The sequence below is a fragment of the Bos taurus genome, chromosome 29 (assembly GCF_002263795.3).
Source record: "Bos taurus isolate L1 Dominette 01449 registration number 42190680 breed Hereford chromosome 29, ARS-UCD2.0, whole genome shotgun sequence".
Taxonomy (NCBI): Eukaryota; Metazoa; Chordata; class Mammalia; order Artiodactyla; family Bovidae; genus Bos; species Bos taurus.
This window is the reverse complement of record NC_037356.1, coordinates 1,538,708-1,551,220: the sequence shown is the minus strand read 5'-3', so window position 1 is coordinate 1,551,220 and position 12,513 is coordinate 1,538,708. Positions and strand designations below refer to the sequence as shown.

The following is a 12,513-nucleotide window of genomic DNA, read 5'->3' as shown; positions in this document are numbered from 1 at the left end:
ATCCCACGGATGGAGGAGCCTGGTGGGCTGCAGTCCATGGGGTCGCAAAGAGTCGGACAGGACTGAGCGACTTCCCTTTCACTTTTCACTTTCCTGCATTGGAGAAGGAAATGGCAACCCACTCCAGTGTTCTTGCCTGGAGAATCCCAGGGATGGGGGAGCCTGGTGGGCTGCCGTCTATGGGGTCGCACAGAGTCGGACACAACTGAAGCGACTTAGCAGCAGCAGCAGCAGCAGCAGCAGCCTAATGGCTGCAGTATTATATGTATTGTTTCCCTTCCTGGTTGCCCTTAGGGCTCAGAAATTCACAGGTTCATGACTGTGACATCCTTGTTTACTAATATGGCAGGAATGTTCCATTTCTCAGTCATCAATTATTCTCAGAATTTAGTGAACAAAAGAATTTAGAATCAATCACTCAGAGTTCTGTTTGGGTTTCCCCACTTCGGAGCTATTTCCTTCTCCCTCAAAGAGAGGTAACACTGTCTACTCCGGCTTATTTGAAGTTGTCGGAGGGACCAATGTGCTCCACCGGAAAGACAGATGCAGTTGCTTCTGTTAGAGCGACCAGAGTAGCTGAGCACTGAGCAATGCAGTTAAAGTAAATCCAGCTCTTTCCAGCTGGAGGACACGTCGGCGACTAGAAAGGCAACTCTCTTTGTCCTAAGTCTATTTCTGGTCATCTTAAAAGTGGTTAAGAGGGGGGAAAAGAAGTGAAGTGAAAGTCGCTCAGTCGTGTCCAAGTCTTTGCGACCCCATGGACTGTAAAGTCCATGGAATTCTCCAGGCCAGAATACTGGAGTGGGTAGCTGTTCCTTCCTCCTGGGGATCTTCTCAACCCAGGGATGGAACCTGGGTTCTTTACCAGCTGAGCCACAAGGGAAGCCCAAGGGGGTGAGGGGGCAGGGCAGAGGCCAGAGGCATTTAAGGAGGTTGGATGCAGAACCCCTCTGCCCGCAGCTGTTTAAACTTTGCTCCTCTGATCGTTGGTTCATTCATCCATCCGACAAGCCCTCCTTGTGCGCCTGTCGGGCAGTGCAGTCCACGGAGAGGAAATGACCGAGAGGGCGGCCCCGGGGAGCCCCGCGGCTACTGAGCCGGCACCAAACCAGGACTGCGGGCGGCGCGGGCTCCCCCAGTCCGTCCCCTCCCCCTTCCGCTCCCCGCCCCGCGCCCCCGAGCCCCTCCCCCCCGCGGCGGTTCGCGGCCGCGTCTCCATGGCGACCGCGGGCGGCGGGCTGCAGGCGGGCCCGGCGGCGGGTGCGGGCCCTCGCGGCTGCCAGAGGCCCGGGCGCTGCCACTCTAGGGGCCTCGGACCCGGAGAGCGCGGCACAGCGCAGGTAATCCCCCCGGAGCCCGGCCCGTCCCGGCTTGTCCCGGGGCCCTAACGGGCTGGCCGAGCTTGAGGTGTGGGCGCGAGCGCGGGGCGGGTGGAGACAGGCTTGGTCCGATTTTGCGAGTTCAGGACAGGTTCGCTCTAAATTGGAAGGTCTAGGTTCTAGGTGTGTGACTTTGGGCGAGTCACCTGGCTCGTCTATCCTGACTTTCCCTGATGTTAAAGTGAAGGATTTCAGAACCTAGAAAATCAACTCATTCCACCTGAACGGGTCAAATTTCTGTTCCCATTTCTGCTCCTTGCCCTTCCGCTCCCTCGCAGTTTTGGATCTCTCTTAAATTCCTTTCAGGGTGGCTTAAGCCTGCAAGTTTTCTCTTTCTACCACCTTGAATGCGGTTTAACGTTCATTCAGAGAAGTTGAAGTGGATTTCAGTACTTGACTATTTATCCTCATAGGTTATGTTTTAATTAAAACTTTGTTACTGGGAAAAAACTCTTTTCTTTCACTTTAGGCAAGTACGAACATCCTTATTTTGTTAAAAGGGTGAGCAGTGCCTACAAAGCCACTGAGGAACTGGAAGATTTCAGTCTGTGAGCAGTTCTTAACCTTTTTGTCCTAAATCTCACGGTATACTCACTGTAACCGAACCCAGACAGGGACAAAGAAAGAGTCTATTCAAACAATGGCAAACCTTTAGAGGACCCACAAGGAAGGAAATCTTGAGTACGTTCAGCTGAGAGTGGCCTGGAGCAGGAATTGGTTTTACTTACCTCATGTGCTGGCTCTTTGCGGAATACCTGGCACCAAGCTGTTGTTCAGTAGATAGTAAATGAATGTTCATCTAAGTCAGTAGGATCTATTTCAACTCACCACTAAGCCAGTATCATAAATACATGTGACACACACACCTGCACACACATGTGCAAGTTTCTACATTTTGTTGGAACCAAGAGCTACTACACTCAGAAAAACTCATAGAACAACATGGTTTGCCAGTAGCAAAATTTTCTTGTTTTAGAGGTTAATAATGTGAGCGTTTAAGGAATCTAGATCATTTTCCCCCCTCACAGGTTTAAAAATCAAGAAATACAAACCAGATGCAGCAGTTTCTTGACATGGAGAACCAAACCCATAATACATTGGGGTAAGTGCTGAGACATTTCTTTTGAATGAGTTGGTGCTTAACAATGCCAAAATCTCCCTGATGGCATGTGAACTTGGAAATCTAGTATTAATGGAGGATGTAGCAATTATTTTTGGTGAGGAGGCTGAGAGAAATAATTAAGAATCTATAGTTTGAGTCTTTCCAGTTTTGACTATGGATCTGTACTCAGAAATCACCATTTTCCATCTTTTAGTGAATGTCTCCAGTGTTTTGGGGTGATGGGTACCCACATGGGCCTCACATGCTCTTGCGTTTCCACAATGCAACAGCTCCCGGCTGGCTTGCTCCTTTTCTGCTGTACTGAGTGTCCAGGCACCCTCTAGGCTTGCTCTTGACAAAGTGAAAGTGAAAGTCACTGTCGTGTCTGATTCTTTGTGACTCCATGGAATTCTCCAGGTCAGAACACTGGAGTAGGTAGCCTTTCCCCTCTCCAGGGGTTCTTTCCAACCCAGGTCTCCCACATTGCAGGGAGATTCTTTATCAGCTGAGCCACAAGGGAAGTTTGCCTTTGAAATGGGACTCAAAACACACAGCTTCCAGACAGATTTGTGTGTGTGTTAGTCACTCAGTTGTGTTGGACTCTGTGATCTCATGGGGCAGGCTCCTCTGTCTACGGGATTCTCCAGGCAAGAATACTCAAGTGGGTTAGCATGCCCTTCTCCAGGGGATCTTCCTGACCCCGGGACTGAACCTAGGTCTTCTGCATCGCAGGCAAATTCTTTACCAACTAAGCCACCAGGAAGCTCCTCAAAACTGCAGCATGAACTGGTATTTTCTCAAAAGTTTCAGGAAGCAATAAGGAATAGAGTTTGTATGACATCTGCCATTGTAAAAAAGTAAATTCTTTTTGACAAATGTCTGTCCTGACCCCTTCCCTGCCACCAGCATCATAAAGATTCCTCTTTCTACTGTTTCATTAGCCAATTGACCACCAGTTGAGCCCCCAGAACTTGGAGGGTGGGGGGAGCAGAGAAAGTGAGGGCTGGATCGTGGTTACCATATGCTTGATATCGACTGTGACCACGACACTAGTCAAACCACTCCAGGTATCTCACTTTCAGTTATTCTGCTCAGACTGTGACTTTGACAACAGGCTAAAGCAAAGCTGCACAAGTCTGGATAATAAGCTATGCCTTATAAACTTCTACAGCATACTCCTCCTCAGAACAGCCCTCATTCTACAATAGAATTGAGTGTATTAGAGGTTGGTATAGTCTTAAGTTCTTGTTGACAAAGAGACCCCCAAATACAGGGTTTTAAAAAAGACTGAGGAGTATTTCTGTTTCATATACAAAGTCAGAGATGAACAGACCAGGGCTGGTAGGGCAGCTCTGCCCACCTCACTACATGATTTCCAACTCTGGGCCCAAAATGATTGCTTTAGGTCCCACCATCATGACCGTGCTCCTGCCGGAGGGAAGGGGGAAGAGCAGGAGGAGAGAGGAAGACCAGTCCTCCTAGAAGTATGACCTGGAAGTGGCAAGCCTCACTTCTGTTCACTTCCCATTGACCAGAGCTTAGCCCTGGGCAAGACCTAGCTGCAAGGAAGGCTGAGAAATGTGGTCTCTAACTGGGCACCCGTGTAGTCCGTTAAAGTTTAGAGGAAGTATAATGAAAGGAGTGAGAGATGGCAACCCACTCCAGTATTCTTGCCTAGAAAATTCCATGCACAGAGGAGCCTGGCAGGCTATAGTCCATGGGGCTGCAAAGAGCTGAATGCTACTGAGCAACTGAGCACACACACACTCAATGAAAGGAAGAAGAATGGATATTAGTGGACAGCTAGCAGCCTCTGTCACACTGAATTTAGAAAGGTAGAAAGAAAGAGAAATAAAGCAGGAACTTGCCCTAGAATACACAGCTGGGTTACTGAAGGAGGTAGGATTTGATTTCAGATAAGTCCGGCTCCAATCCCAGCATTCCTCGCTGCACTGTAAGTGGATGGCAGAAAGACGTGGGGAGTGGCCTGCCTGGTGTCCGTAGCACAGCCAAAGTAGGATTCTGGATTGAGAGGGGGTAGACCCCTGGTATGACAATGGCACTGAAGGCTCAGATGCAGACCGAAGGTCTTAAACCTCGGCTGGGTATCAGATAGCACTTCACTCCTGCAAATCTGAGGCCATGGAGACTGCTATTTCTCATCATTCATTCTTTTGGGAAAAGGTATGGAAGACTGACCATATGCCAGGCACAACACTAAGCTCTCTGACTCATACAAAGGCCTTTAAGGAACTCAAAACTTAGTAGGAAACCATAGAGCTTGTCTGGGTACAGTGTAATTGCAAACCAGAAGTGAATGAGAATTACTGCAGGTTTCCATGTGGAAGCCACAGCTCACCACAGCAGACATGGGAGCAGACCTCCTTGAGCATAGTCTCCAAAGAATGGACAACCAGGTCGGCTTTGCCTCTGTCCCGTGCACTATTGAGAAATATGTAAAAATTTAGATCATGAAGATAATGAAACCTCATTCATCAGGGATGTAGAATGTGCATATCAAACGGTGTCACCTACATAACAGTAGGTGTTTCATGGGGCAACCTTCATTTGACAAACATGTGTCTAAAGTCTTTGATGAGCCAGTCACTGGTCTAAGCACCAGAAAGACAGTGGTGAACAAAGCAGAGACCACTCCTTCAAGGGCTTTGTACGTTCGTGGGAAATAGAAACATGTTTCATGGGGCCATCAGATCAGATCAGTTGCTCAGTCGTGTCTGACTCTGCGACCCCATGAATCGCAGCACGCCAGGCCTCCCTGTCCATCACCAACTCCCGGAGTTCACTCAGACTCACATCTATCGAGTCAGTGATGCCATCCAGCCATCTCATCCTCTGTCGTCCCCTTCTCCTCCTGCCCCCAATCCCTCCCAGCATCAGAGTCTTTGCCAATGAGTCAACACTTTACATGAGGTGGCCAAAGTACTGGAGTTTCAGCTTTAGCATCATTCCTTCCAAAGAAAATCCCAGGGCTGATCTCCTCCAGAATGGACTGGTTGGATCTCCTTGCAGTCCAAGGGACTCTCAAGAGTCTTCTCCAACACCACAGTTAAAAAGTATCAATTCTTCGGCGCTCGGCCTTCTTCACAGTCCAACTCTCACATCCATACATGACCACAGGAAAAACCATAGCCTTGACTAGACGAGCCTTTGTTGGCAAAGTAATGTCTCTTCTTTTGAATATGCTATCTAGGTTGGTCATAACTTTCCTTCCAAGGAGTAAGTGTCTTTTAATTTCATGGCTGCAGTCACCATCTGTAGTGATTTTGGAGCCCAGAAAAATAAAGTCTGACACTGTTTCCACTGTTTCCCCATCTATTTCCCGTGAAGTGATGGGACCAGATGCCATGATCTTCATTTTCTGAATGTTGAGCTTTAAGCCAACTTTTTCACTCTCCACTTTCACTTTCATCAAGAGGCTTTTGAGTTCCTCTTCACTTTCTGCCATAAGGGTGGTGTCATCTGCATATCTGAGGTTATTGATATTTCTCCCGGCAATCTTGATTCCAGCTTGTGTTTCTTCCAGTCCAGCGTTTCTCATGATGTACTCTGCATACAAGTTAAATAAACAGGGTGACAATATAGGAGGAAGAATAAACAGGCTGAGGACGGAGAAATGGACGGTGAATGGGGTGGTCACTCACGGATTCCCTGGTAAGGTGGCGTTTGAGCAGAGCTTTATGTCTGTGAGAAGAAAGTTCCCAACAGGAGGAACAGAAAATGCAAAGGCCTCAGGTGGCAGCTTTTACACAGAGCATTTATGACGTGGGTGAGCCATTATTCTGTGACCTCTGGCTTATAATAGGGTTTGGTTTTTGTTTATCCAAGATTTCCTCCCCAGTATAGGTGTTTGTGTCATAATAATCAACTTGAACTCCTTCTAAATGAAACGATCACATTTAAGTTTGCCCTTCTTGTTTTTTGAGTGGTGTGCCCAGGACATAAATAATTATAGAATGAGTAAAAAATCTGATTTTTATAAGAGAACCATGTCTACATTCTTCTTTTTTTCTATTATTCCTGAATTTCTACTCTTGTTACTTTGTCATTTTATGTTTTATTTTACTTATCTTGCTCTGATTTCTGAGTTGAAAATATGATTCAGTTATTTTCATGATTTCTGGTTTTCATGATTTCTTTGAATAACATAAGCATTTAAAGCTGGAGTTCCTCTTGGGCTCAGCTTTGCTGCAGGCCATAGGATTAGTGTACCCACTTTCATTTTCTTAAATTGTCTATTATTTCAAGTTTGACTTCCTCTTTGACTCAGTAGATATTTGGGAGATATAATTTCCAGATATAACTTCAGGTTTTAATTATTTTTTTATTCATTACTTTTTAACCCCCCTACATCTATGGTCATAGAATATGACCTTTATGATATTTTGGTTTCATAAAGATTATTCTTATGATCTATTGTGTGATCAACTTTCATAAATGTCCTTTAGGCATTGAAAGCAAATATATATTCTCTTTTGCTTAAGAAAAAAGGTTTTAAAAGTTTTAGATATATAATCAAACTGTTTAATTGTTACATTCAAATTGTGTGCCTTTCAAATTCATTATTACCTTTTTGTCTATTTGAGCTGTCACATTTTAAGAAAGATCTTTACTATAATTGTGATTTTTGTCCAATTCTTCTTGTATTTCAGATAGTTTTTATTTTATGTATTTCCGTATTCTGTTGCTCAATATATTGAGGTTCACGGATGTTATATCTTCTTGGTGTATTGTATGATTTAGCCGTATAGAATATCTCACAAATATAAGTGAATGGTTTTTATTTGAATTTTACTTTTTTGTTGCTGATATTGCCATCTCTGTTTTCTTTTTAACTTGCTTTAGCCTGTAATAGCCTTGTTCATCCCTTTTATAAAGGACAAAATTCCATCTTCTCCTCCCTTTGTGGGGAAAAACCTCAGTTCTTCCCTGCTGTGTCTGTCTTCCCTGTGTGCCTCCTTTACCTTCATAGAAACACTTCACCTCTGACACTTGTGGTCACCATATATATGGATGTTTCTGGCCCAGCCAAGCAATTCTCTGGAACACAAGCTGGGAGTCCTATAATTCAACTTGATTCTGACACTGTCTATGCAGAAATAGCATTAGACCCAGCAGGCTGAGGGCTTGATCCTACACGACTTCCTGCCGCCCTCTTCAAACTCCAGTTGCAAGTCCAGGTTGTCATCTGTGCCTCTGACCAAACAGTTATAGATGACCCCCTCCCTGGATTTGATTAATTCGCTAGAATAGCTCACTAACTCGGGGAAACACTTAACTTTAAAATCTTACTTTCATCCAGTTTATTAAAGGATGCAGACGAGCATCCAGATGGAAAGGGTGCATAGGATAAGGTATGTGGAAAGGGGTGTACTGCTGTCCCAGCACCTACACCTGCTCACCGACCCAGGAGTTCAGTTCAGTTCAGTTGCTCAGTTGTGTCTGACTCTTTGTGAGTCCGTGGACTGCAGCACACCAGGCTTCCCTATCCATCACCAACTATGGAGTTTGCTCAAACTCATGTCCATGGAGTCAGTGATGCCATCCAATCATCTCATCCTCTCATCCCCTTCTCCTCCTGCCTTTGATCTTTTCCAGCATCAGGGTCTTTTCCAAGGAGTCAGTTCTTCACGTCAGGTGGCCAAAGTATTGGAGTTTCAGCTTCAGCATCAGTCCTTCCAATGAATATTCAGGACTGATTTCCTTTAGGATGGACTGGTTGGCTCTCCTTGCAGTCCAAGGGACTCTCAAGAGTCTTCTCCAACACCACAGTTCAAAAGCATCAGGTCTTCAGTACTCAACCTTCTTTATAGTCCAGTTCTCACATCCATACATGACTACTGGAAAAACCGTAGCTTTGACTAGGTGGACCTTTGTCAGCAAAGAAATGTCTCAGCTTTTTAATATGCTAAGTTGGTCATAGCTTTTCTTCCAAGTAGCAAGCATCTTTTAATTTCATGGCTGCAGTCACCATCTGCAGTGATTTTGGAGTCCCCCAAAATAAGGTCTGTCACTATTTCCACTGTTTCCCCATCTATTTGCCATGAAGTGATGGGACCAGATGCCATGATCTTCGTTTTTTGAATGTTGAGTTTTAAGCCAACATTTTCACTCTTGTCTTTCACTTTTATCAAGAGGCTCTTTAGTTCTTCTTTGCTTTCTGCCATAAGGGTGGTGTCATCTGCATATCTGAGGTTATTGATATTTCTCCCGGAAATCTTGATTCCAGCTTGTGCTTCATCCAGCCTGGTATTTCTCATGATGTACCCTGCATATAAGTTAAATAAACAGGGTGACAATATACATCCTTTACATACTCCTTACCCAATTTGGAACCAGTCCGTTGTTCCATGTCCAATTCTAACTGTTGCTTCTAAACCCTATACTTTGGAGATTTTCATAGAGGCTTCATCATGTAACCAGGATTGATTAGTAATTCCTTTTTCAGCCCATCTCCCTGTTCAAGAGAATGGAGCGGGTAGAGGTGGGACTAAAAATTCCAAACCTCTCATAGTGACTTGGTCTTTCAGGTGACCAGCCGTAATCCAGGAATCATCTAGGAGCCTGCCCAGAGTTGCCTCATCAGATCAAAAGAAACTCCTGTCACCCAGAAAATTACTTGGGTGTCAAGAACCAAGGTCTAAGACCAATATTAGAGCAAAGGATGCCCCTAGTGTTCTTATCACTTAGGAAACTGCAAGGGTTTTAGGAGCTCTGTGCTGGAATCGGGTATAGAGACTAATATATATTTTCTATTATCTCATACCCTCATTTTCAATCATTTTTTTTAATATTATATGTGTTTCTTATAAGTAGCATATGGTTAGATTAATGCATGTATACACCTCAGTTGGAAGGTCTTTGCAATTAAAGAGAGGATTTTTTTTTAATTTATTTATTTTAATTGGAGGCTAATTACTTTACAATATTGTAGTGGTTTTTGCCATACATTGACATGAATCAGCCATGGATGTAAATGTGTTCCCCATCCTGAATCCCCCTCCAACCTCCCTCCCCATTAAAGAGAGGGTTTTATAATCATTAATATATTAACATTGGATCCATTTTGCTTTCCCAATATTTACTAGTCTTATCTAGCTTTCTTCTTTTTCTCTTACAAGTTCTATATCCTAGTTTACACATTGTTAATTTACATTTTTTTACAAACATTTAAAATTGGATTCCTCTTCTGGCTTCCCGAATTTTAATTGTAACTTTGACCTCTCTCAACCCTGGTAAGACTTCACCTTTAGTACTGTTTTTGCTTCTGCATTTGCTTATTCCACCTCCAAGAAATAATCTGGATTTCTAGTCCTGATGACTATTAACTTATATATAAATGATTACATATAGGATAATGTTAATTATTTTATTCCTCTTTTAAGAATTCTCTTTAGCAGCTATAAATTTGATTGCATTGATTATTACTATTTTATAGAATCTTCCTTGTTCTTAATTTAAACTTTTTAAAATTCATTTTTAATTTGACTAAAGTACTTCCTTAATAAAGTACTACTTTAATAAAAATGACCAGAGGTGGTATACCTCTTAATTTTTTTCATGTCCAGATGTCTTCTTGTTCCTCTCATACAGGAACTCTGTAAGAGTTATTAGTCCCATGGTCTTGAAGTGTAAAGTGTTACATGGAAAGTCCAATACCAGTCTCATTTTCTCTTGGGGTTTTTTTTTTTTCCCTTTCTTTCTTTTTTAGCATCTTGATAATTATTGGATTTCTGTTTATCCTTGGAATCTACAAATTTACCAGGATAACTTTCTAGGTATAGATCCATTTCAATCCCTTCAAAGCATTTGGTGAGCACTTTTATTATTAAAGATTCAAAGTTTTTCAGCACAGTGAATTTTTCTTCTGTTTCTTTGGTTAATAATTCTCCCCATCTTGTTTCATTCTCATCTCCTAGAACACCTATATCTTTTTCCTTTTTTTCATAATTTCCATCATTTTATCGTTTGCTCTATGTTCTGGGGGGATTTCTTCCATTTTCTCATTTTTATTTCAGCAATGATTGCATTCGTTTTTTTTGTTTGTTTTTTGTTTGTTTTTTTTGCTTCTCTTGAGATTTTGAGTATTGACAATAATGTTTTTATTTCCAATATTTCTTTTTTGTATGTTTATTTCATTGTTCCTTTTACTTAGTAAATTGCTTTTCTTTATTAATATAATACACCATTGACTCATTAAAAATACAAGTAGAAGTGTTTGAAGTGATCTCTTCTTATATTAACTCCTTTATAGTCAGTCATTCTGTGGGGTGTAACTCTGGTATATTTCTCTACATCCTGCAATTTGTCTCTTTCCAAACCCCAACTGCTCCCAGCCCAGCCTTTCTCCCAACCTCTGCTACTCTCAAAGAGAAATCAATTAGGTTTTCCCAAGAAATCAGTCCGCCAATTACAGTGCAGCTACAACTTGCTGAGGGCTCAGCGTAACCACGTCCAATGTGCTGTGTAGTCTAATATATTTAAGATTATTAAATCTTGTGTTTAATAAACTTATCTCTAAAGGTAATTTCTAGATAGGAATTCTACAAATGCATTGAGCAACGCTAAGGTCAATAAAAACACATACGTAGAGTCTCCAAATGTCTGAATTCTAGAGTGACGTTTTTGAAAAATGTCATTTCCTTGTATAAGTGAATGCACATATGATGGATTTTTTTCTTTAAAATACCTTTTCTAACTGAAAAACACTTAGCTAGATTTTTCCTTTACTTAGTTATTCATGTGTGTAATTTAAAAACCATTCGGTTTCCACTGTCACCAAGAAGGAAAGAGTGCCGTCCCCTGTCCCTGCCCCCGTTCTCCACTCCCCAGGGGCAGCCACTTTCAGTTCTTTGGCTGATTCTTTTGATATTTATTCCATATCTCTAAATAACAACTTTACGTTGCTACTTCTTGATATTTCAGTTTCGATCAGTATCTGTTGACATCCACAATGCTTATTTTTCATAATCTTACCTGCTGCGTGTGTGAACATGGGCATATGTGCACATACAGACACACACTCATTTCCCATTCCTCATTCTACCAATACACTGTCGTTTTGGTTGGGTCAGTATTCGGTTTCCCTTGTTATGACTTTATAAATACCTCTAGCTTTGTAAATACTCTTCGCCTCTGAGCCATATATCACAGCATACCATGATTGCTTTTCCTTTCTTGCACATTTTGTTTTTTTCCTGGAGATAAGTATCTTAATTATAAATTTTTTTGAAGTTTTCCCCTTTCTGTGTAATTTTCTTCAAATAATGTCTTTCCACTTGTGTAAGACCTCGCTGTGTGAACCGCTTTCATCAGATGCCTGTGATCTCTGACTGCTTACTCCTATTTAAGAATAATGGCATCAAAAGCTGACAAGAAGCCCAGTGCACATGAGCAGGGCTTGTTGACCAGGGTCTTTGCTGTCTGGTCATTAGGCTAGTCTCTTCTGTCTCAGGCTGCTCAGTTTCCAGAGAACATGATTCTAAATTCTTCTGCTTACAAGGTGTAAGCTGGGAAGCCAGCATTCACCCCTGACTTCCGGAAATACCTAATAGGTTGCTTCTTGGTTTTCTCCAGTACCAGCTCCTTTGTTTTGTCCTTGTAGGTCTAACCTTTTAGGTTAAAAATATTCTTTTTATTTATTTTAGTAGGATTTGGGAAGGAAGCAAAATTTGTTTGTTCCTCCATCTTCAATCAAAAGTCTCATTTTCTCTACTGAATCATTTACTTCTTTTTACTCTGTGACTTATGTCTTATTCATTGATATTGTTCATAGAATCTTGTCAAATCCTTTCTAAAAATCTAGGTGCTACACGATTTACCAAAATTTTTTATCTGCTGTGAAAGTTGTATTTTCAGAGACCAAGTCAGATGAATATTAAAGCACATTCTCACATCAGAATTCAGAAAAACCCTTCAAAAGATTGCTCTTCTACATGAACAACTTTCTAAACCTTCAGAGTGTCCTTTCCCTCTGAGAGATATTCATAATCACAACTTTACTTGCCTGTTTCC

General features: G+C 42.2%; 1 protein-coding gene across 3 annotated transcripts in view; it reads left to right on the top strand.

Annotated features, from left to right (window-relative positions):
• Positions 1-420: 420 nt before the first annotated feature.
• The window catches only part of DEUP1 (deuterosome assembly protein 1), a 147,966-nt gene continuing 135,873 nt past the window's right edge, over positions 421-12,513 (top strand). Inside the window, exons 1-2 of one of the 3 annotated variants that reach the window (NM_001206892.2) lie at positions 421-476; positions 2,408-2,481. In NM_001206892.2, the coding sequence (NP_001193821.2) occupies positions 2,435-2,481 (47 nt within the window). In that variant the 5' untranslated portion in view covers positions 421-476; positions 2,408-2,434. Of the gene's footprint in view, positions 477-1,226; positions 1,341-2,407; positions 2,482-12,513 lie in introns of those variants that run through there. The other 2 variants (XM_015461099.3, XM_015461097.3) reach the window with 2 other exon arrangements.